The sequence below is a fragment of the Epargyreus clarus genome, unplaced genomic scaffold (assembly GCF_041222505.1).
Source record: "Epargyreus clarus isolate Ecla_fem2 unplaced genomic scaffold, WU_Ecla_fem_2.2 ptg000007l, whole genome shotgun sequence".
NCBI lineage: Eukaryota > Metazoa > Arthropoda > Insecta > Lepidoptera > Hesperiidae > Epargyreus > Epargyreus clarus.
This window is the reverse complement of record NW_027332215.1, coordinates 10,616,930-10,643,516: the sequence shown is the minus strand read 5'-3', so window position 1 is coordinate 10,643,516 and position 26,587 is coordinate 10,616,930. Positions and strand designations below refer to the sequence as shown.

Below are 26,587 nucleotides of genomic sequence, written 5' to 3'. Positions count from 1 at the left end.
ACTAAGTGGGTGGAAAATGTTATATGCAATATCGTATATTTACGAAACCGAAATCTTTAATTACCTGAATCGAGCAGCCAGAGAATAGCATAAATTGGTCCAGTATATTCTATCTGTAAAATATCTGTTAAACAATCAAAGAAAATGTCGTCATCAACCCTTTACTGTCCCACTGCTGGGGACGGGCCTCCTCTCATAATAAGAAGGATTAGGCCATAGTCCACCGCGGTAGCCAAGTGCCTTTTGGCAGACTTCACATACCTTTGGATTTTTGGAGTTTACTCCTTAAGAAACGATTTGAGTTATAAGGCCCGGTACGGAAATTTTATGAGGAGTAAAATCAAGTGTAACACGAAAAGTTGAGGCGTTACGTAGAAAGAGACAAACATATATATCCACACTTTATGCGCAACACCAGTGAAGTCACTGAATAGAAATGTCTTAATTTTATTTTTTTGTACTAGTGACGTGAAGGAATGCATTGTATCGGTAAAATAGGTTCACAGACTACATATTAAAAGTATTTTTAGCCATAAATAAAACATAGATAATTTAAAATAAGCCAAATACGAAGGTGCTAAACTCGGACATGTATACATGTCCGTGGACGGTTACGGTACATTTCGTTTCGGATATGTATACATGTCGCTGGGCGGCAACGTAATAATGATCGTTTATAATCCCTCCTTTTTATTACAATCATCATATCCTCTCAAAAAGGAAGTAGCGTTTTTAACCAAAATATGAATCAAGAGTACTTTTATTAATTTAAAATACAGTAAGTTCAAATCCCATATGAAAGTAATTATTACAATAAAAATAATTAGCAATATATAAAACATTAAAACGTCATTAACTATTTTCTATTCGATATATATCATAATTATCGTTCGTAAGGAGTAAACTCCAATCGTGCGTCGTAGCTGACACACACACACACTTTTTTTTTTCTTGATCTCTCAGGTATGCAGGTTTCCTCACGATCTTTTTCTTCACAGTTTTTAGCAAGAGATAATTAATTTCTAATACGCACAAAACTTTGAAAGATCGTTGGTGCGTGCCTGGGATTTGAACCTCGGACCCCTCGATGGAGAGGTCAAGTTTTTTAACCACTAGGCCATCACTGCTAGTAGCTAAAGAGAATGTAATTATAGGCTTATCGCGACAGAATGCGTTGTAAATTAATTAGTATAGTCCGCGCCGAACTGGTAGTCCGCTGTGAAATTATTACGAGCAGGCGTAGAAATACAATTTGCAATGGCGACGCGAATAATTTCTATATTCAGAGCGGACGAGCAGTTTAACGCGAACTATAAAGACCTTTTTTTTTTTGTTGACGAGGGGGAAACCTTCAAAAGGTACCCGACGCCGTGGGAGCAACGACGGGTTATGTGGGACTTTTACCGCACTAAAACCCCCCCGGTGACCATCCTCAGCGCTGCGTAGAGGACTCCGGGATCTCCAAAGGAACGCAACCGGAGTCCTCTTGGCGCGTGGCCCCGTCTGGCTCCGTCCAGATGCTTATGAAGCTTATGAAGCCACTCCGTGTGGAGCGTACGACGGTATGAGGTCACACATACCATCGTTCTTCCCGGGGTCGTTAGCCAGGCGGTTAGAGCTCCCACTCTTGCCGTCCGCAACCCCGAAAGCCCCCTTTTAGTCGCCTCATACGACAGGCAGAGGATACCGTAGCCCTATTCTGATCCCGGAACTACAGGGACAAAAAAATAAATACCTATAAAGGCCTAGTATACTAGTATCTATACTAGTTGTAGTTACGGTCCCTGGAAGCGACGGCGCTTAGATCAAAATATGACATTTGTATATTGTTGCCAAATATGAATATTGTTGTGAACATAGAAGAGAAAAGCAAGATTGTGAATGTTAGTAAGTCGAAACGTATCTATTATTTTTTAAATGATTATTTTATATTATACTATAATCGTTCCTTAATTGATTCCTAGATTGAAGATTATTTTTTGCTTTTTAGTTGATTTTAACATAAAAGCGTGTTTTTTTAGTTTTTTTTTTAACTATATTTATTGTATTATGTTCATTAGAAGTTGAATACCTATATTGTTGCCACATCTACATTTTCGAGAACCAAATAGGTAAGTAAGTAGTATACCAAAATATGTAATAACTAAAATGAAATATATGACTGTAGTGATTCTAATGATTTGCCGCCGTAACCCGTATTTAAGAATACTCACTAATCCATAACAAGCCCATTATCGAAAAAAACCGCAACCAAATCGTACTAGTAGCTTTGGTTTTGCACAAGGAAATGTTTACTGCAGCGCCCCCCTGGTAAATTGTTTTCAGGACACCTATCTAAGACCTTGCACCAATCTAATATAATATTATTTTTTTCACCAATTTACATAATCAATAAAATTAAATACAATCTAATCAAAATGTATAACTGAAAATCGCATCAAAATTGGACTAGTAATTTTTGAGATACATGCTAACATTGGCTTGCAAAAAAAATGTTTACTGCAACGCATTTGGTGAGTTGTCCGTAACACCTATCTAAAACATGCACCAATCAAATCAAAACCCATCACTGAAAACCGCATATAAAAATCGTATCCAAACGCATAGTAAATATACTGTGTCCGTTCCGTAGCGAGTAAAACAGCATTATCTATAGGATACTTTCGCCACTCAATAACATAGCTCTCGTGGCGCAGTGGATAGCGCGCTCGGCTGATAGGCTGAGAGGTCGGAGGTTCGAACCCTCCCGAGAGCGTACAATTGCAGTCTGATTGTTTTGCTTTTTTCTTCTTTTTTGTATATTTTTATTTGAATATTCTTGTAAAAAAACAATGCAAATTGTTTTTTTTTATTATCACGCTTTTATTAGCTTCGGTTGTACGTTTGTATTTATGTATGTACGTAACAGTAACGGAATCTTTCAGCCCGATTTCTATCCACTTTGAACGTTTAGTTTAATTCAAAATTTTGAAGAATTATCAAGAACCGATGACAATACACGATTTTAATAATGTTGTACCATTGTCCTTATCAATATCCTCAGGATTAACGATTTTCGAGGCGAGAGAAAGCGCCTTATGGAGCGTTCAGGTTTACAGGTTAAAGTTACTAGATTGATTTTTAGCTTTGGAAAATAATTATGTTATTTCCCTATAACTCAAATGTACTCAAACATATTTATAATGCCATCTTGTAGAATGTTTCTTAGGATTCCGTACTCAAAGGATAAAACGAAACCCTCCGCTGTCTGTTCGTGAGTCACAGGGCTTTATCTCTTAAACCGTAATAGATAGACACTTGATTTTTTTACAAACGATGCATGATGGTTGTCGCTATAACAACAAATACTAAAAATTAATAAAAAAAATATAGTTTAAAAAACTAAAAAACAGGCTTTTATGTTAAAATCGACTAAAAGCAAAAAATAATATTCAATCTAGGAATCAATTAAGGAACAGTAAATAGTATAATTGTGGAAAAAGTGTGGGGCGCTTTTCGAACCTGATAAATGGAGCACCCCACACTTTTTCCACATCTATACTATTTACTGTTCCTTAATTGATTCCTAAATTGAAGATTATTTTGAATTTAATTTCAGGCATTCATTTATATTACGCCACTAGGAACAATTACATATAGTGCGCCTAAGACGGTGTCGTATAAGTCAATTACAGGCGAACCGTTGATCTCTGAGGACTGTTTAGATAATAAGCTTCCGTAGAAAATTACTCGTACATTAATTCTTCGGTTAAACAGGCTACTCGTTTCCCGCAGAACGTCTCTACATAATATATGAGTAAATATTTATGTTTCATGATAATACAATGGCAAAAAGCCGTTTCTGTCTCCAGCCAATCAGCCCTCGGCAAAGCAAACACCGTACATTTTTAACCAAAAATGAGGGAATACAACTTTTGAATAATAAAAGTAATACTAACTCCGAATTCAGTTAATTTAAGTTTCTCCTACAACACAAAGCTTATAATTTTTTTAGCGCGAGACCCACGCGTTTTTTTCTAAAGCGTTTTTTTCGCTTCCGCCGTAGACGTTGAATAGATAGATTTCAAACTTAAGACGTATGAGTTTACGTTTGCTCGAAAACGTGTACCGTTTATTTTTTTGCTCACACAGCGCCCCCGTGGACCGTATCTGAACTAAAATTCCACAGTATAAGTTTCAAAAACGAAACAGTAACGTTAACAAAATTAAATTAAACATGTAACAATAAATGCATTTATATCACGGCGTGCGTAAATGGACGTTTTACGCACGCTTCGCGTGCGCAAAACCCCCATTTCCGACCCCGTAATATAAAATTTTATACAACACGCGGACGAAAAATGTTTTTCTGACTCGTGTGATTGCAGTCCTCGCCTGCGGCTCGGCCTGCAAACTCACACTTGTCAGAAAAAAATTTTTCGTCCTCGTATCGTAATGTACTATTTACGAGTATGTATTTAGCGACCTCAAAAAAGGAGGAGGTTTCTTAATTCGACCGTACATATTGTTTTATGTTTGTTCGCGGATAACTTCGTCGTTTATGAACCGATTTTGATTCTTTTATTTTTAAAATTCAAAGTCGTTATAATTGATTATTCAGTTTTTTAAAACTCATAATGCGAAGGGTGAAAATAAATAGAGGCCCCCATACAAGAAATTCCTGGTTTGCAGTGTTTTTCGCTTTAGCTGCTCATATTGAAGCGTATTAGGAAGGCAGTTCAAATTTTAACATTGCATTTACTTTTAATGCTGCTAGAATAAATCACACTAACAAATAAAAATCAAATAAAAATTTGATGGATGGTCAGTGTGCTAGTTCGACTCGCATTTATCCAATTATTATATCTACTAGTGCGTCGATTCCGATTTTCGATTGTGCATAAGCTAACGAAACGTTCTATGAGTTTTTTTAAGTGACTGCTGTCGCTCATGGACATTTGTAATCAACCCTAGATAGGATTAGATATTCCTACCTGAGGTCGCCCACAGACGTGCCGCTACCCTTGAGGACTAAGCTGGAACGCCTCGGAAAAGTATGTCTCCCTTACCACACTAAGTTCTAAGCTTCATTGATAAAAACACGTCCGTTGTAACCTTCGGGTATTTAAATAGGTAAATTAGAATTAAGTGCTGGAGAAATCAATTAACTATGCCGCAGTCTGAAAACGGAATAAAAGTCTAGTATTTCATTGTAATAGGTCTTTAGCTTCGGTAATTGGAACAGTAACTTATATTGCTGAAATAAGTTTGAGATACTGGATAAGTTTCAATAACTAATTGTCTGATTTATGGGCAAAATCTATTAGTGAAACAATTATTATTATTAGTGGGCTAGTGTTTCATGGTTTATACTTTAATTTGTTTAACCACATTTATAATGTGTTGCTTTTATTATTATGAGGGTAATTTACCTTAGAAAAAAAATATATTCACTTCTCGCTCCTTTGGTAGAAATTTTGTTGGGTGATAATCATTCAGGATTTTAGAGATCAGCCAGGGAAACAGTTTTGTATGGAGATGTGGTAGTCAATTTGCTGAATTTAATCTCATCAAGCACAACCCAAGGTATGACTTGAACAACACACGAGAAGACTATAGCACTGATTTTATACCGAACGTTGGATAATTATGACTCAAGGCTGGATGGTGCATAAAACATGAAGAAGCAATCGAATCGTGTAAACTGACCAGGTGTTTGTTCTAGCCGTAATCAAAGAATTATTTATTACGTTCTTCATATTGACAGTCACGAACAAGTACGAGTAGCTACGAAATTGATTAATTGCAAAGACATTCAACTATACAGGTAATTTGGAATAAATGAGATTTTAATTTGAATTTCATTAGTGTTACACCGGACACGGGGAGGACAAGTATCATCCATCACGAGTTATCACCAATAACGTAAATAGGGTAATAAGTTAAAAAGTTGTCAAAAGTCAATCCAAAGTAAAGTGGCATGAAAAGTTAAATAAGAAAATCATGACAATATCCGCTCTATAGTAGTGTATAGTATAGTGTATAATACTCGTAATATTTAACCTCTTTAATTTATTATTTGGTCAATATGTCTTAGGCAAATTGAAAATTTGTAGGAACTAGCAAAATTAATTTAGGCCGCCTTATGTTGTATATAAAAAGAAACATGGCTCAATTTTGAAGCCTGGAAAGTATTAATTTTATGAAAACACTTGGGCGGAGTTGGATTGATTTATGGCGTTTTTGCCTCCGAGAAGTTTTGTCTTATTAACCTGGGCTCCAGTGTAATTGTACCATGCTTCAGAGTGTACCAACATTTCTTTTTTGTATAAAAAATGGACACGACGATAGAGCTGTAGAAGTTTATAAATTGTTGTTGTTTTGGTATATTGAAAGTACTCCTCATCAAGATGATAAATTTGCCTGGAATTTTTCAATTTTACCAGCTAAAAGATGGATAGACCAAAAACGTAAAAAGACAGGCATTTTTGATAGTTGGATTTCATACTAAAACTCTCGATATTTTAACTAATATTAAAATAAGAATGTGGTTTCTTTTGTATGTTACACTTTTATGCATTAACTAAATAACCACTAGCATGATATTTTTACACACGTTGTCACGGGTTCAGAAAAAAATCCTTTTATCTCGAAAAAAAGCCGTTCCCGAGGGCTATATTAAAACTTCTGACCGCTAGCAAAGCCTTAGGTAAAAGCTAGCAAATAACTTCTCAACGTTAGTAAGTACGGAACTATTTAAGATCAATTTCAACTGAACAATCTAAGGCATATTAGTAACTTCAATACGACTAGAGCTAAGTCCAATTAGTCAGATGAACTGCATACAAGTTGCCTGATTCAATTACGGCAGCTGTTTGAACTTCGGCATCATAACTCTGCATTCGCGTGAAATAGTTGTCTTCGTCTCCGATACCGAAACTTCTCTGTGGTGCGACTTGTCTTTGCCTAGTTATTAGAACTTAGTCTACTAGATCAAAATGAAGCATTCAATCTATATTCAATATCCTGTTTATTATAAGTTTATAAATAGTTGAAGCAATTTATTATAATATTTTAATGATGGAGGAAATTATCATATTTGGAAGAAAGTATTAGTTTCGAAAAGTACTTAAGCAAAACTTCTGCACTTGGTCAGGCTAGTGAATTATGCCAATTTCTAGGCTGGCCACACTGTTCCTGTAATTCCGGGACTAGAATAGGACTACGGTAACTCCTGCCTGTCGTAAGAGGCGACTAAAAGGGGGCTTTCGGGGTTGCGGGCGGCAAGAGTGGGAGCTCTAGCCGTCCAGTAAGCGATCCCGGGAAGGACGGCGGTATGTGTGGTCGCATAGCGTCGTGTACACCAAATGGTGCGGGAGGAGCGAAAACTGCTCCCCCAGGGCAGAGCCCGATCGGGGCATCGCGCTTGGAGGACTCCGGTTGCGTTCCGTCGGAGATCCCGGAGTTCTCCAACAAGCGTTGAGGACGGCCACCAGGGGGGTTTTAGTGCGGTTAGAATCCCACATAACCCGGCGTCGCTCCCACGTCGTCGGGTACCTTTTGAAGGTTTCCCCCTCGTTAAGAAAAAAAAAAAAAAAAAGGCTGGCCACACTTAGCGTAAGCCACCTTGTCGTTTAAGCTTCTTAATTTTAAAATTGTTGAACCCTCTGTGTTTCGACTCTGGCAGCACCAGAGATCACTACATCTTATACCTAATAACAACAGTGTTAAACGCTGGTGTGTTCTGGTTTGAAGGGTGTGGTAAGAGGGATACACGTATCAGAGGCATTCCAGCTTAGTACTCAGAGGAGGCGCCGCATTTGTGTGTGATCTCAGGTAGGAATCTAATCTTATCTGGCGTTGATTAAAGATGTCAAAGGGCGGAAGTAGACACTTACCATCAGGTAGACTGCATGCTCGTCTGCTACTCTTATATTATACGAGCTTTTGCCCGCGGATTCTCTCGCGTTACGAAGTAATATTTTCATCCCCTTCAATGCCTACGTCATAACATCTACCTGCATGCCAAATTACAGCCCGATCAGTCCAGTGGTTTGAGCTGTGTGTTGATACATCACTATGTCAGTCAGTCGCCTTTGAGTTATATATATTTAGAAAACCTGGGTGGGTGATGGACGAGCAGTACAATTTTTATTAAACTCTATTTTTACCTGACTGCAAAGTAAGGGTTATGTTTTTCGTGCGTATCTTGTATGTTTGTCTTTCTTTATACCCTTGGATCTAACGTTTGTTAGATGGATGAATTTCGACAGTTAGTGTCATTATATTTGTTAATAGTCGATTGTCTACGCATCTGTATAGAATCTTATAAATATGCTACTAAATAAAGCCGAGCTAGTTTTGACAGCGTTAACCAGTACTTAATAGCTAAAGTTACCAGTTGCTCAGGCGATAGTGGCTAATGGGCGGTCAACTATGACGTTCCAAACAGATGTGAGTTCTCATTGTTTTATCTTTGTCGAACGCCTTTACGTTAGGATATGTAGATAAGTGCCGACTGGTATGATATCTATTTCATCATTAACCCATTGCTGTCCCACGGCTAGGCACGGGTCTCATCTCAGATTGAGAAGAATTAGGCCATAGTCAAGTGCGAATTGGTAGACTTCACATAATTTTGAAAACTTTTTTTAAGATTTCTCAGGTATGCATGTTTCCACAAGATGTTTTTCTTCGCCATTTAAGTAAGTGATAATTATTTCATAATACGCACATAACTTTGAAAAATCAGAGGCGCGTGTCTGGGATTTAAACTACGGATCAAGACACAGAGTTACTTAGCTACTTGTATCACTGCTGTACTGCTGTGATATCTATTTAGATTAAGGGAATGTGGAATAATACGGCCTGGTGACTACATGATGATGATTTACATTTTATGTGTGACATTATTATTTTCATGACGACCGCACTCGTTTTGCAGTATGTCTAGAAATACCTCTTCATACTGAAGATATAGAATTCATGTAGAACCGTAGTATGATAACAACATTTTTTGATAAATAATAATGTATACAGGAATCTCTTACGGAATTCTAAGGCATCAGTCAGTCCAAGATATGATACGACCAAAGCTAAGGGCCAGTAGACAAAATCGTAATGCGAGTCATGAATTTTACGATGATCCTACGTGCCGGATGTACAAGCGTACCCTGAAAACGTGCCCACCTAACGTAGGGCCGTAATCTGAGAAGATTTTTCTGGCGAAGTAAAACGGCACCCGAATATTTTATGTGGGTTATTCGTCATGGAAATTTTCCTATTTAATAAACTATTTTTAACCGGCTGCAAAAAGAAGATTCTGTATAAGAACTCTATATATGTATGTAAACTTGTATGTCCGCTATTTTTTATCGTCATATTTGTCATTCAGGTTATTGTCTTACGGACTGAGTTGAAACTCTTCTTGATAACTAAGTTGCTAGTCTTATATTATAAAAAAAACTTACTGATGATCTTAGTGGGTGCTTCGGAGACGTCCTCGGGGTCGCAGCGGCTCGGCATGGGTCTGCCTCCGGAGCGACGGCGGCCGCTCGGCGCGGAGCTGGTGGTGGTGGTGTGCTGAGCCGTCGCCGTGTACTGCACGGTGGTCAACTGGTAACAGAATTGAAAGTGAGAGACCGGCACTAGACTTGAATCTAATGTTAGGAACGACGGTAGATGAAAAAAAGAATTGTCCAATCAGGGTATTAACTAAAAAAACTTATATACGGTTGAAATGAGAGACCTCCTCCTTTTTTGAAGTCGGTTAAAAATGGGGTACGTAACTCTGCCACTTTTGTTGTAAAATTGCTTATTTGTGTTTAATTTTTATTTTGTACATTTGTTAAGAAAAGTCAAGGTGCTCGATTTATAAAAAATGGTTTTTAAATAATTTATTGTCGAGGTTTTTTATTTGAAGCCGATTGATATTAGAGGTGAGTAACTTTATCCTTAAAAATGGCAACGCATCTGTGATCAGATAAAAGTAGAACTTATTATATGTAGAGCTTTTTTTAACATGGGTCTGTGAGCTTTAACCATCAAGTGGACTACGAGCTCGTTCACCACTTCTATAGGAAATATAAGGATAATGGGAAACTGTTATCAAATTATTGCATTGTCATCGGTCGACACGTGTGCAAAGTTTAAAATTTATCAAGCTTCTAGAAACGGGATGAAAATTGAGCTCAAAGATTCCATTACATACATACATACATACATACATACATATATACATACAGACATACATACATACATGCAACCCAAGCTAATAAAAGCGTGTTAATAAAAACCGGACAGCCTGTGGCGTATGCCGATAGAACTAAAAACTCACTTCTGAATTATATCGACGAGCTGTTAGGTTATTATTTTTAAATATATAGAGCAAATCGTCTATTAATATTAATTGCAGAAAGAATTGGGAAACTTGAGTAAACACATTACACCTCTGCAGAAGTGATTTATTTACAAAGAGAACTCGTAGTTACCGAAGTTCGTAACTTGAACAATTTGCCAGGAACTAGATCATTAAACTTGAAACATTAAGTAGAACTACTGATACTTGATAAGTCTAAGAAGTATGGAAAGGTAAGATGTTTTGTCGTATCTCAGCCTGATACTTTACCTCACTTTCTACTGTAATTTGCAAGGAAAAGTGTTCTAAAACCATGTTTAGTTATATCGCAAAATATGTAGAATTTCTATGATATTCTTAAAATGGGAAAGTCGAGGTCAGGTCGAGTCAATTGATGGAAATTTGTAATCAACTCCAGACTTTTTTTTATAATATAAGAGTAGCAGACGATCATGCAGTCCACCTGATGGTAAGTGGCTTCTGCCTGTTATCAACCCCAGATAGGATTAGATATTCCTACCTGAGGTCGGCCACAGATAGGCTGGAACGCCTCGGAAAAGTCTATCTCCCTTACCACACCCTTTAAATCGGAACACAGCAGCGCCTAACACTGATGTTATTAGGTAGAAATAGGTGTGGCGGTGGTGCCGCCGGAGTCGAACCACAAAGGGTTCTACCACCTTCAAGATGAGATTAGATTGAACACAGCGCTCTGAGGACTAAGCATCAACACCTCTGATAAGAAATTGTACTGTTCCACCATAGACATACCGTTGCCAAGCCTTCTTCTGCCTTATAACAGTAGTAATAAGCACTGCCTTGTTGTGGTTTGAAGGTTGTGATAAGGAGACACACTTTTCAGAGGAATTCCAGCTAAATCCTCAGAGGGAAAAGGGTAAGTGGGGTTGACCACAGATGTCAGGAGGACCGCATGTTCGTCTGTTCCTAATTCATGAAAAATACACACACATGAAAAGTACACAACAAAACCAAATCAATTATTTTTAGGTTGGCCATCAATTCATGTTTCAACCCGAGAGTCCACACTGTCAACATACATGCTTGATTGATTAACGCGTCAGTCGACAACATTGACCAATAGCGGGTCAAGATTCAATCCATTGTTACTAGTTTCGAGCCATTGGTTAACTTGAGTCATTGTGAATATGTGCTAAGTGATTGGCCTAACACCAGGTCTAATTACTATGGCCTAACAGAGATTAGTTAGATGAAGCCATTAATACATTAGAAGCTCTCGGAATGGTGAAGATACTATACGTATCTACACAGCTGTATGTGATTGACATGAAATTACATATTAAACTATAATTCCATGTGAAACTTTCAAATTTATTAATGGTTAAAATGTTTTCTCTTTGTAAGGACGTATCACTATAAAATAAAAAGCAACTTCATAAAATATCAATTTTCTATCTTTTACGGTTCAAGAGATAGAGCCCTGTGACAGACGGACAAACAGCGGAGGCTTAGTAATATAGTTCTGTTTTTACCCTTTAGGTACGAAACCCTAAAAATGAAAGAATATAAGTCTTTAGTGTAAATTACGTCGAGTCCTTACGTAAGATGATCCAGCTATTGAGTTTAATATCCTGGCCGCTTCAGAAGTGTCACTCAAAGTCTCAGTCACAGCTGTTTCCTAGCTTGAAAGTTCAATCTATTCATAAGTTTTTCTCCCACGCGACTTCAACATCTAAGAAGTTTGACTTCAAAAGTTAAATAAATCTCAGCTTCCGTATAGAAAACTATCACTGACTTTATTTAATTCGATTTTTCTTGTGGCGAAACTGCGATGAACTTTCTGCAATTCCTTTGACGGAGTCTTGGGTAAGTTTCCCCCGCCAGTCTATTTGTCATGATTGTTCAGTAAGGTTTTTTAAATTGTAGATTCCCTAAGTAAACTGTGATGAAACGACCCGGTGTTGTTTGAGCCAATATTTCTTTAAGTAATACGACGCTAGCGTGTTCAGTGTCCTGACTGAAATCAATTCTTCTGTTTTTAACGGGTGAGTTGCACGTGACCTTCTTTTGTTCTCTCAGAACGAGCCAAAGAAAAAGGATCATTGTTACAAAGTCGATACAAACAAACAGTTCCGTGAAAGTTCCGTCATAACTCGTACATCTCTGTAAAATGAACACGATACTAGGCATTATAGTATAAATGATGAAAAATGTTTTAAGGCCAAATATAATTAACAGGAAAAATATAACACAATTTAGAATTTGTATAATAACGTCAGCCAGCTTTATAAGGCATTAATCATCCCTCTTAATATAATACACGTATACCACATAACAAATTCCACGTGTAATCCACATTTGCTTTTAAAAAATACCTACTTCATAAATGAAGTACAATTACTTTCTAACAATCGTTCGGCGATACAGGTTCGACGATAAAGGTAGAGTCACTCAATCCATTGAACTAGTCAAAGCTTGTAGCAAAGTCATTCCCTTCCTTAGGTCAGCGACATTTTTGTAATGGCGAGCCTCTGGCCGCCAAGTTTTTTCCAACCAACTAAAGTACAATTCATCCATCCATAATGCTTACTCCTTTTTATTCAAAATAACTTACAATAACAAGCTAAGTAGGGACCAAGTGTATTGTAGGTCGTAGCTCATCTCAAAAATTTCAGGCAAAGTCGGGCGCGGTCTTTCTTTAGACTCGTGACCTCATGCACAACGTATCTCTTCATGCACATCGTCTTGAAAAAAGTAGGTGGCGTAAAACCAACCAACTCGGGTTCGTAACTTTCTTCAACTATCATTTAACCCAATGCAGTTAGAGTAGACCTCTTTTAGTGGTATTGAAAAGGCGCATAAAAATATATGCTGCCAAGTAGTGGTAGCTTGTTCTCATGAATGCATTCAACCTAAGAGATCTAGATTCACATCCAAAGCACGACAGCGGTATCACCGCACACTTCTGTGAATCATAATTAAAGCCGCGTTAGCTCGCTATTCTAAGGGTTTCGTATTTAAGAGGAAGAATGGAACTCTATTAATAAGCCTCCGCCTCTTCCGTACGTCTGACCGCAGATGAAAATTTGGTGGGACGGGACCCTCCGTGTGTCAGTTCGTTCTTGGCCAATTATTAATTTAAACATTTCGCAATTCTGTTATCAATTGTTAGTTGTCGCTGAATGTTTGAAATAACCCGGAAGAAGACGTGTTGTCCTCCTGGGTTTTTATGGCTTGGATTTAATTTAGGTTAATATTTAGTTTTCTAAAGTGATGAAATATATTAATATTTCACGATAGACAATCTGGTTAAATAACTTTTCGAGTCAAAACCGAGCGATTGTTATTAGTTGTAACTAATGCGGATGGGTATATCATTAATTTATTAGTACATCATAAGCTAAATAAACCCAAAAACTGGCGGGTGCCAAGCTGACAACGTGTGATTATAGGCTGAAGTTCCGTCCTCGTGTAATCGGTGGTGTCACGTCTCTAAAATATGTGCTACTTGACGCCATGCCTTCACAAAGGTACTCACGCGATCGTTGTAATCAAAGGCAGCCGTTCCACGTCCGTCCAGGTATTCCTGGAACTGCGAGATGACGCACACTATGGCGTAGATCTGAGGACAAACAAAATTATTTGTTAAATTTGTTACTATGCACAAAAATATTTGTTAGCGAATAGGTAAACTCATACAAGTTTGTCAGCACAGCAAATTAATTATTTGCCAGTCTCAAGTCAGAACTTTCATTACTAATCATTTTAGTTTCATATTTAATAGTTAGTTGTGTTGTCAGGTATGTCTTGAAAGTTTTGAGTAGAAATCGAGCCTTGTAATATAGATATTACCGGACGGATGAATATGAGTCTCTTACATAGTCTATCTTATAATACTATGCAAAACTATCCTGTACATCTGTCGACTATAGATGATAAGGACAATGGTACAAAATTATTAAAATCGTGATTTGTCATCGGTTTTTGATAATTCTTCAAAATTTTGAATTAAACTGAACGTTTAAAGTGGATAAAAATCGGGTTCAAAGATTCCGCTACATAGTTACATACATACAACCCAAGCTAATAAAAGCGTGTTAAAAATACATATGTTAATATGCAAATCATGATTGAAACAAAGCCTAATATGCCCATTACAGAAGCCTCAATAAAAATGGAATTAAATTCGGCATTGAATATAAATAGGCGACGCCTTCGTAATTATTCGACATTGTCGATATGTCTAAAAGTTTTACGCGGATGTCGTAAAAAATTTAACTACACGTAATAAAACTTTTACGAGTCGTGCATCCCACGCAATAAAGTTGCCAAAATTGTCATTAAGACGGCACCGATTTTGTTTGAATTTATCAGCACTGTTGGATTCCTGAAGTACCTCCCAGATAGGGATGGTAATGAGCGATAAAACGCTAAGGGCACGACCACCAAGGGTTCACATCCCTACATAATACAGCACCTGAAAGGAGCCCGAGGAGATCGTGCGTTAGGAGGTCGTCCACATCAGGAAGAGGGTGACTGTTAGGTGCGGCAACATAACCGACTCTTGCACCCATCGCAATGGCATGGTCAATTTTTCAAGTTGTTTCATATACTATAATATTTTAAATAACATAATATTTTTAAAAATCTGCGTTAATTCACTTGAGAAGCTGTATTGGCAAAGATACCAGATCCATACGTCATACCCGAAAACTGAATAGACAGTTATACATTACGTTGACAATTTCGATATAAGTAAAATCTACAAGGAGTCTTCAGGTCGCGATTTGAGGGGTGATCTTAAAGGTCGTAGAGATCACGCTACATAAACGTAACATGCAATGAAGCGGGCAACAGAGGAGGGGTGAACAGTAACCTCTAGAGTATAATAAGTGAATGCAATGACCACGTAACATAATTGCAACGAATGTATTGTGCAAACGAGATTAGCTCAAGTAAACATGACTATTTGAAGTAAACACTTTTAAGGATCTCTCGGGATTCTAAAACTTTTTGTGGTTAGACACCGGCGGTGCCGTCGACAATATTTTTGTCTAATAACAATAATGTAAAGTGCTGTATATTTATTATACAGCGCTTATAAGGGTATGGTAAGCGAAGGTTTGAAGGATACTGTTCCAAAGCGTGTTAACTTAGTCCTTAGAGTCAGCGGCGACCGGCGATCTGTGGCCCACCTCAGACCAGAATCTTATCTGGGGTTGATACTGATTTTCATGGGTGGCAATACTAACCATAAGGTGGACATGTAGAAGTGTGTGTTAATCCTAAATAAAATAATAAATAAATGATCTAAAATCGCAAGGATGATAAGGGTCTAATGCGAATTTGCGTTAATCGTGACATTCGCCGGCATCCCAAATATTTTATGACCTGATATTTTGGTCCAAAAGGTGCAGTTACAAAGGTGTAGTAAAGGGTACGCAAACAAGGGAATCTGTAATCGATATAAGCAGAACTCATACTTTTCATATGATGATGGTGCTTCTTATTGTATTTGAAGAATCTATAACTTACTACTAAACATAGATTAATAAAATATACGATTGTACATAAAATTCTCGTGTCACAATGTTAGTTACACACTCCTCCAAAACGGCTTTACCGATTTTCACCAAATGTTATATGCATATTCATCTCAGAATCGGCTACTATCTATTTTTCATACCTAAGTGATAAGGGTTGTTCACCCTTAACATTTTTTTTATATGGCAACACAACGATTGCCGGGTCAACAAGTAAAATATACGGTAGGAGTAGTCGGGTACCAATAATTTTGGTTTATTTTCTTGTATTTTCACTTCGAGTGAATTCACACATTGTTACTTGCACTTCTTACGTAAAAAAATCTTATGAGCTTTTTACATAAACACACAATTATAATACGGTTGGAAAAATCGATTTGTCCGTACGTCAAATAAAAGATACGCACAAAAAAGGACTTTTGGTAAATTCTATTACACTTTTCTATTGAACAAACAAATGGGCAAAATAAATCTTTTTCTCATTCAGTCGCGGCGGCCATTTGTTATCGAAGATTGCAACGATGCCTTTAATCTTGATTAAAAAATCACCTACAGTGCGAAACTTTAATAATATTCAATATAATAGCAATACCCAAGTCAATATTATAAACCTGAAAATCACATTGTGTAGTACGCCTTCACGAAAAAAATAATGAACCGATTTTTTAGAATTTTTACACGGAGTCTCCTGCGAAGACGCAGATTACTTTCATAAAAATATCCGTACTGAAAATAACTTCAGAAGAATGAAAAAAATCAAGTGTCTATCTTTTACGGTTCACAGGATATAGCCCTGTGACAGACGGACAGACAGCGGAGTCTTAGTAATAGGGTTCCGTTTTTACCCTCTGGGTACGGAAACCTAATAAATGTCTATGTATCACCTCACGAGCTCAGGGATAGATTTAAATAGTCTACCTGTGACCTGCGCAGTACCTAACCAATTACGCAAGAAATTCAAATAATTGAGTTAAAATATAAGCCTGTTAACATTACTCTGTTAAATGCTGCACGTGTAGGGAGAGGGGGCCGAGTAGGGGTAGCGGGTATGACTTAATCATTCAAGTTGTGTCGGTAGCAAGTGCTCCGTGTAACACAATGTAATAGCAAATCGGGGCTTTGAATAATAATGCGTTCCGCCTTCGTCCAATTAATTTGCGAATCGGTTCCAATTTTGAGGTATGTTTATGTACTCAACTTGTAATAAGGTTGATACTTGTCTTTATTAACTAGGGACTGCTGGGTTCCGTTTGAAGGATGTGGTAAGGGAAACAGACTTTTCCGAGGCGTTCCAGCTTAGTCTTTTGGGGTACCGGCGCATCTGTGGCCGACCTCAGGTGGGAATATCCAATTCTATCTGGGGTTGATTACAGATGTCCATGGGCGGCAGTGGCCACTTACCATCAGGTGAACTGCATGCTCGTCTGCTACTCCTATATTGTAAAAAAGAAACCTGTACTAATTGTTGTACATAAATAAGTTGAACTATAGAGGTACCAATGCTCTTCTTACGACGGCAGAATATTTTATTTTTATCGTTTTCGATTTTGAAGGGCCAAAAAATCTTATGACTTGGGTTACTCAAGGAATTTGAATGAATAAAATAATCAAAAATCCCGTTTCCTTTGCGCGTCTCTTATACTTGAACTATCAATTCAAACGGATAAAGTACAAACAATTATTGAACTAATTACGGTAGTAAACAGCGTAAATAGGTAGTTTAATTATAATTACATAAACTTCGTATTAACTGCCTAATTAGATTTATTTTTGGGCTTTATTTACCCTTACTAGTCGTTATAGTTCAGTAAGCTGAAAGTAACGTGTCAATTTTAGATCGTTACATCATTTTAGTTAAATTTTAAAATTCAATTAAGAAACCTTTTCAGACGAAAAATAATTAAGCTGCAAAAACTGTAATTACAATTTTGCTTTTCAATAAAAATAATTACCGTTGGTTACTAAGAATTTGAATTTACTTTGCGTAAGTGTTTTGAACTATGTGACCTGCTGAAAAGTATAAAAAACTCGGTTTTCTTCACAATTCTTACACTTACATAATTATTGTTTTTAATAGTCGGATATTGTAAATTCTAGAATGCATTCGTACTTCTTGAATAGAAAGTTGATATAATACGAGTATTAATAAAATCAATTAGCTTTAATATGTTAGTGATTGCCTAGTATTAAGAAATTCGGCCTTCTAATCGGAAGTCCAAAAAATTTTAACATTGTTTTTTCGAACTTGATCATTTAAAGTTATGTGCAAATTAGAAATGAATTATCAAAAGGCGAAGGAAAACATGACGAAGAAACCTAAACTATTAGAGTTCTAAAAACATGTTCTCAAGGTCGTGTGAAGTCTACGACTTCTCACTTGGCCTAAGGAGAACTTCACTACCTGAGGAGACCCTGTGCCCAGCAGTTGGACTATCATGGTTTGACACTAAGAAATAATTAAAAAGTGGCAAACAATTAATATTTTAGTCAACGTATCTTTTCGACAATCTCCATCCAATACAAATAAGAAATAAGAAAATAGATAGACATTTCGTAGACCCGCTACGCACGTAGCACTGTCCGTCTACACAGACGTGTATTAGCAGTGACGAGTCTTTCTTCACGAGGTAGTAATTTAGCTAGTGCTACGTCAATCGGGGGCCATTATAACAAAGTAGAATGCATTGTTTTCCCTAATGGGCTGTAACGAGCCCCCTGTCCGTCCACATTTGTACTATCAATTTACAATAAGTTATTCAACTGACAGGCTGTATTCCCCCCCGTTTTGTTAGTTGGCTCATTTTGTATGCTGAAGAAATGCTAATTATATTATGAATATAAAAGTTTGTCGGTTTGTTTGTTCCGTTCATGAGGCTCCATTTAATTTAGGACGGGAAAATTCACATATTTTCAGTCAGTGTCAAAAAAAAATGCAAAAGTATATTTAAAATCGGGCACAATTTTAAAATCGATACTATTATTAGTGGAAGTATCGAGAGTATGAAGTCGTAGGGACATAACTGGAATCACGACTCACAAGTAGTTTTTAATCCCGAAAGATGTGCAGTAGTTTTCAACTTTTCGGCGATATTAATCACAATATGCAAAGTAAGCCAGAAGTTGTTTTAAGCACAGATAGATTCTTTTGACAGAAAATTACGAAATATCAGAGGAAATAATTGAAAAAATGATGGCATTAATGCAGACAACATAAGCTTTTAAGTAACCAAAACCCCATCGAAATTTGATGAGTAGTTTTTGAGACAATGGTGCATATACATATATCCATACTTATATAGCGGTCGAATACAGAACATCAATTTTGAAGTCGCTTTACAAAACGTAATTAACATAAATACAGACGGCGTCACAAGCGAAGCTAGTTCTATATTAGGGCGTCCACGACGCTTTGTGCTACATATTTGTGACACATAAATTACTACTTTAGCCGATGAGTTCGCGGAACCGTACACGTGTTTCTAGTCCACGGGTTTAATTTATTTACAAATGCTAACTATAGGGTTATTTGTCCTAAGTACTAACAACTTTCCTATTATCTAGTAATATTTTATAAGCTGTGTTAATATTGTGAAACCTGTGTAGCTGTTTTAAATATTCAAAGTGTATTTTATTTATAACTAGTAGTGTGCGCGGCTTCGCCCGCGTTTTTTTTTAAATAACATGAAATAACTGAAATATGTACCTTTACTGGAATGATAGAGGTGTCATCTGTCAAAAATTCGTCGTGCCAACTCAGAAACCTACCTGGGCTCATGCACAACAACTTTGCAAAAGATCATCACATGATCAAATGCATAGTTTACGACTCTGTAAAGGACATACAGACAAATATTCATTTTTAGAAATATGTGTAGCTCAATCCATTGCCATTAACAGAGCGCTGGGGGCTAAAGCTATGGTTTACGACGCCAATCATGTCACTTCTAGTTATTCATAGCCATATAGGCTTCTCGGTAACTTATAACAAATTCTTCATATGCATAATGTATACAACTTCGAAAACTGTGTTAAAAATGACTTTCAAAATACTCGTAATAGGCCGTCATTGCTATTTATGACACGATTACCGTGTAATAACGTACATTACAATATTCTGAGAGGAGACCCGTGCCTAACAGAGTGATGGCTTGACGACTATTAACAACAACATATAATATAAATTATTTTATGAGTTTAAAAAAGTATATTTTAAGATTCGGCGCAATTTTATTTTGGTATTTCAGTAGGCCGCCCTCACTGAAGGTCCCTATCGGCGTTATGTATGATAGATAATAATTTATGTCCGTTGCGATAAATCGACCTGAATTGATGTTTTCATATATCATGCTGTAAGTATCACATAGTTTGACTCTTTCTTTAGTTTGGGAAAATAAGTGGGTTGAATGATGAATTTATTTATATTTTATATAAATTAAAACTAATGATAGCCTGGTAGTTAAGAACCTCGGCATCTTGATCGAGGAACCCGAGGTTCAAATCCCAGGCATTCCTCGGCGCTCGTATTGGACACGTTGTTTACGCCGTTATCCAACGAAATATATTGAGCGCCAACTTCAGAACTGTGTACTAAACCAACATTTATTTGAATTATTTTTTACTTTGTAGTGACATAGAAGTCGGTTTTATATCTTTGTTAATTTTTGTTTAAGTTCTAATGTGGGTACACAACATAGATGAAAGAAAGTTGCGTGTTGATTTGAACTGCGGTCGAGAAGCGAAAGGCCGAGTTTCCAACCACTAGACTAGGGGTTCACAAAGTGTGCGCCGCGGCGCCCTGGTGCGCCGCAGAAAGTAAAGAAGGACGCCGTGAGTCGATCCTCTAATTATTGGACACCACAAATGTTGGCGTTTTGGTTATTGATTCAAAAGGAATATCCAAATTTAACATTCAAAACATTAAACATTTTCATTCCGCTTGCAACATCATATCGATGTGAAGCTGGGTTTTCAGCTGTAGCTGTGATAAAGAACAAATATCGCTAAGGATCAATGTGGAGCAAGAAATTAGAGTAGCAGTGTCAAGACATATTCCCCGCTTTGAAAAACTGCGCGGAGATCACCAAGCTCACCCTTCACATTGATTTGACTGAATAAATATCGTATTTAACTTTAGTTTTTTTTCAAGTCTTTCTTGTTGTTTTCCGTTTAAAGTCTTATATAATAACATTTTGTACAATTTCATAATGTGGTGTTATAATTTTCGTTTCGATCAACCTAACACAACTACTATTATTGTAGGTACCTATTTCTTTCGACTGATTTCTTCAAATCGTTAGCTAGGACAGGGCTCCGTGAAAAAATATTAAACATGTAACTGCGCCGCGGGTTACAAAAGATTGGAAACCCCTGCACTAAACTGTTATGGCTACCATTTGGTAGACTGGTATGACAAATAATAATAATAAGGGCCTTTTATTTTTCGTTTCGTTGTGTATTTGTTACGCGTGGGAATATGAAAAATGGCAAATTCTGTAGTTGTAAGCAAATGTCAGTGGTTGAGATGGACTTGCATTTGCCTGTCTGTCTGTTTTTAGACTGTCCAAAATATATATCCAGGTCTCCGGCTAAAATAGCGTTTTTGTATTATTTTATGTGTACATCCTAAAAGAAGACCTTGAAATTAAATTAAGGCCCCGGGAGACACATTTCCAAGACCATTTAATGTTGACGATTTATTTTGTTTATGATATTGTTAGATTTCTTTTTAACGCGGGTGAATCCTCAGGGTACAGCTAGTCCTTTATAAAAGTAGGGTTTAAATCAAACTCATGAGACGTAGTATAGCAGTTATCTCAGGTGTTCTAACTTTTAGTAGGGGCCAGTAGTCGTTGTAGGGTTAGCAATGATTTCATCATATATAATATGATCTGAAATTGTTTAGATCACTAAAAATAAACTTTAATTCGTTTTGAACATAAAATATATCATACATTCGCACTTGCACAGAAGGCATTCACTGCAGACATGTGTGGAAATAACAGTTTTTAATATATCTTGATGTTAAATATATTTTGGTATTATATTTATTTTTAATGTCAAGTTACTTTTTAATAAAATATTATTAAATGGATGCACTAATTAATTGTAGTACAGTTACAAAAAAACATACCTAAAATATAACAAAAACATAACATTAAATACGTTTATAATGTTTCCGCTCGATCATGTTTAACTGTCTGTTTAACTGAAGAATTAATATAGGTGTAATTTTCTACGGAAGCTTATTATCTAAACAGTCCCCAGAGATCAACGGTTCGCCTGTAATTGACTTAGACGACACCGTCTTACACGCAACATATGAAATTGTCCCTAGTGGCGTAATATAAATGAATAACTAGAGTCAATATAATTCATATGTAGCAATCATTCAATTACTTTCGTACAATATAGAAATTATATTCAGAATTAAAAACTTCCGACCCTTAAATAATCATTAAAATTGTACATACATTTTACATAAAATATATAAATTGGTCAAAAATTAAAAAAAAGTAACCTTATTTAAGAATTAGATAATTTTGTGACAAAAAGTAAAATCTTTGTATTTTTCTTATTTATCAATAAAAACAATAAAATATCATAAATAATCCCAAAAAAGATGCACGAAGCATCTAGGCATGTTTATACTTCCACTCCCGCCCGTGGGATTCGAACCCACAATCTCCGGTACCAACAACCGGGCCGTTCCCATTGGGCTACGAGGCGGGTGTCTGTTAACGTTGAAATTCTGACGACATTCATAGTTTTCACAAATACGCATGCGCCAACAGATAGATTTCGTGGATTGCTTTCCGAACAAAATGTATTTAAACAAAATTATAGTGTTAAATATTATATTATTTTGTTAATAATATTTAGAAAACTAAAAGCCAGTAATTTAATAAGTAAACACAAAACTTTAACAATCTTACACGTGTAGTCAATCAGTGTCTATTTTGCAATGAATTTTGTAATATAACGACAATGTGATAAGTTAATGGATAAAGATGTATTATTGTAAATGTGGATAATTATGGATGTATATATTGTATTTTTGGAATCCCTTCTGAGCACTTTAACAATATAGATTAGATCGCGGAGAATCAATCGCAGCAGGTAAGTAGTGTTCAACTACAAAATATCTTCTAGCTACCACTTTATAGCTCACCAATGGGACCGCACCCGTAGTGTTCTGATGAATAAATATTATTGATTGTGTAAAAGAATAGTTTGCAATAAACATTTTATACAAAAATACACTGTTATTATCTGCAACTTACTTGACTTAAAGTGCGATCGACCCTAACATATGAAATGTACACTGACGGGTATTATGTTTCTGAAATTAATAAATTGAATTCTCTTAATGGTTTGGCTTCTATATTTACATAAAAAAGCAATCACCGGCTCTCGCAGGTTTTCGCGTGCTGTTTGTATTTCATCATTGTTGTTGAAATCTATTGCCTAAACTCGAAGTGGTGTAAACAGAATATGGCTGCATTTTGATGGATTTGCTAACAAATACTTTTGTTGAAATAAACTTGTCTCTTTTGTACTGACTGAGGCATTCTCGGCTGATTGAGGTAGATAGGAGAACCCTTTGTGGTTCCAGAGCACCACAGCCACACCTATTTCTACATAATTGCAATAGTGTTGTGTTCCTATTTTAGAGAGAAGCAAAGACACGTAAATAGGTTCAACCGAGTTATTCCAATTTAGGACCACGGACTACCGTGCATGGCCCGTAGCAACTCATCTATGGCCGACCTCAGGTACGATTTTTATCTTATTTGGGGTTGATTCCGTATATTTACAGATTACGGCCACCACATTGCATCAGACTATATACTCGTTTCCTACTTCAATGTCACATAATAAAAATAGGTAATAAAATAGCTGGAGCTCACCTCGGCCAACAAATTAGTTTGTCAATTCGTTCAAGTTCAAGAAGTCTTCACTTCAAAAATACTGGTTGACGGGTTGTGATGAGATTTAGATGAAACTGTTTCAAAAATTCCACGACGAGGTATTTCATATCAATCATACATAGGTCTTTTCAAAAATACTGGTTGGCTACAATTTCTCCATCAATTATATTTGGATTTTGAATTCCTTCATTTTCGTCGCTTGGTAGCGGATATATTACTATTGTATACCTGTTTGTGGCAGATACATACGAGTACTTAATTAGGATACCGTACCCAAAGGGTAAAAACGGATTCCATCACTAAACCTCTCCTGTCTGTCCGTCTGTCACAGGGCTATATCTCTTGAACCGTAATAGATAGACACTTTATTATTTTTGACAGGCGGCCAGACGGACCTACACCGGAGGCTTAGTAATAGAGTTCCATTTTTACTTTTAGGGTACGGAACCCTAAAATAAACTTAAATTTGATGGTACGGTGCTCTATCCGCGGGCTCGACTCACACTTGGCCAGTTATTGGATATCTGGTTTGTTGGCGATTAGATTCGGCGCCAGCGTAGGACACGTTCGAGCAATATATCAGCGCGCTGTCAAAATGTCATTATTATCGTATTGGGCCGTGTGGTAGTGTCTTAAGTGACGGTCGGCTTGCGTGGACATGTTCCCCCTTAAATTATTATTAATCACATTTGTTTCAATGCTTGTGGATGGATAAATGCCATACTTTCCGTGGGATAAAAAGAATACTTTTACTTACATTTTTTTGATTAGTGTAGATTTATAATTCTACAAAGATCTTATTTATGATGGTGTCGATAGAACTAATATAGGTGTTTTCCGAGCCGATTCGTCTTAATAAACTCTTTCTACACTCACAGCCCACACTAGGATTCCCTGTATCGTGGATGCCACGGACACACACAAAGACGAATGCACAAGCACTAGACCCAGAACAGATGTCTAAATTCATCATACAGATACCTGTCTGGCCGGGGATTTATTTAAAACTATTTACAAGGTACGAACACACTTCCCTTACAATTTTATGAAGCATTAGATGAGATAGTGGAATATAACACTGTGGTGTTATTTAATTCCATATACACTACCCAAGGGAGTTTAAACGAAAATGTCAGAGATATGTATCTCTTAGAGATGAGGTGAAATGCGTATTTACGATGAAGTTGTAGCTTAATATTATGGAAGTAAGTTCCAAATTGTCGCTTTTACATTTTATAAGTGTATATTAGATTGTTTTTATCGCATATTATACTAGTTGTATATCGTGGTTGTACCAGTGTTTATTACTAGTGACTTTTCTATAATATAGGAGTAGCAGACGAGCATGCTGTCCACCTAGTAAGAGGCTACTGCCGCCCACTGACATGAAGATAGGATTAGATATTCCTACTTTAGGTCGGTCACAGATATGCCGCTGCCCCTGAGATCTAAGTTGGAACGCCTCGAATAAGTATCTCTCCTTTACTACACTCTTTAAACCAGTGCACAGCAGCGTTTAACGTTTAGGTCAGGCGGTGGTGCCGCTGGAGTCAAACCAGGACCCTTCTACCATCTTCAAAATTGCACTTTGTTTAAAGTGCACATATGTTGTGTAGGCGAAATTTGAAGTATGGGGTGGTCAACTTTATATTCTTGGATAAAGAGTTTATTAATATTTATATCATGCGAATAGTAGAGCGTACACTATTGTAAATGTATCTATCGTGTTCTAGATGTAGTATAAGCTTTTGTTATCGTTTGAAGCTTCATCTTCAAAGAGGTTTATGAAAGCCTTTATGGTTAAAACTCGATACCTACAGACGTTTGAGCTTCGGTGAAAGATAAGGGGTATAAGAATAACTCTTAATAGCAGCGCACCTGTGGCTGACCTTAGGTAGGGATATCTATTCCTATCTGGGGTTGATTACTGATGTCCATGAGCGGCAGTAGCCACTTACCGGTGGAGTGCATGCTCGTCTGCTACTCCTATATTATAATAAAAAGCCATAACACAGGATGATATCGACCGGTTACGAACTCAAAGCTGTATATAGAAATTTATATGTTTAGTGGATATTGTCTTGATGGAAAGCAAGTACAATGGGCCCCCGAAACAATAAGGTCGGCTGTACGGTGTCGATATCGCGGCATGCCAGTACAGTTTACGTCATTATATTTACGTTTAATAGTTAATAGAAGGAGGTTTATTATTTTATACCTAAACGTGACAGTTCCAATACAGTCCGCTACGGGCACTGATTGAAAATGTATGGGCAAATGCGTAAACAAATACAAAACCAGTGATTTTTGTAAAAACGTAAAAACTCATAATAAGGGTACCAATACTGTACTGACTTATTTTTGAACACTGTTATAAAAATATAATAACAGACAATGTTATAATGTAAGGAATTTCAAGTTGAATATAACGTTTCAAAATGTTTTCTCTATTTAAAAATCTAAGTAGTTATTTCTATAACTCTATTATGTAAATAATACTTTTGCTGGATGTTGCTTGTGCTTGTCTTTGGGGCCCTTCGTGTGCGAGGCCGACTCGCACTTGGTCAGTTTTATGTCCTTTACATCTACATTGTGCACACGAAGATGGACCGTAGACTTAGGTGCACCCAGTGTCTAATAATCCTCCTTAACCAATTTTCGGTCACAAAATTTCCAAATATGACCACTTTTTCAAACAATAATGGGTAAATTTAGAACTTAGGTAGGCAAACTATACTTAATGTTGACTATTATCCCAACGTGAGTTATACGTATTCAGTAACTTCAGTTAGTAGCAGAGG

At 36.7% G+C, this 26,587-nt stretch overlaps 1 protein-coding gene and 1 non-coding gene across 2 annotated transcripts in view; one reads left to right on the top strand and one right to left on the bottom strand.

The window, feature by feature from the left end:
* The window catches only part of LOC140743106 (uncharacterized), an 89,410-nt gene that overhangs the window by 14,066 nt on the left and 48,757 nt on the right, over positions 1–26,587 (bottom strand). Inside the window, exons 6-7 of the mRNA XM_073074166.1 lie at positions 13,854–13,937; positions 9,450–9,594 (exon numbers count right to left, since the gene is read on the bottom strand). Coding sequence (XP_072930267.1) covers positions 9,450–9,594; positions 13,854–13,937 — 229 coding nt within the window. The remainder of the gene's footprint in view (positions 1–9,449; positions 9,595–13,853; positions 13,938–26,587) is intronic.
* On the top strand, positions 2,682–2,755 carry TRNAI-GAU (transfer RNA isoleucine (anticodon GAU)). Its single transcript has one exon. It is a non-coding gene; the product is annotated as a tRNA-Ile (tRNA).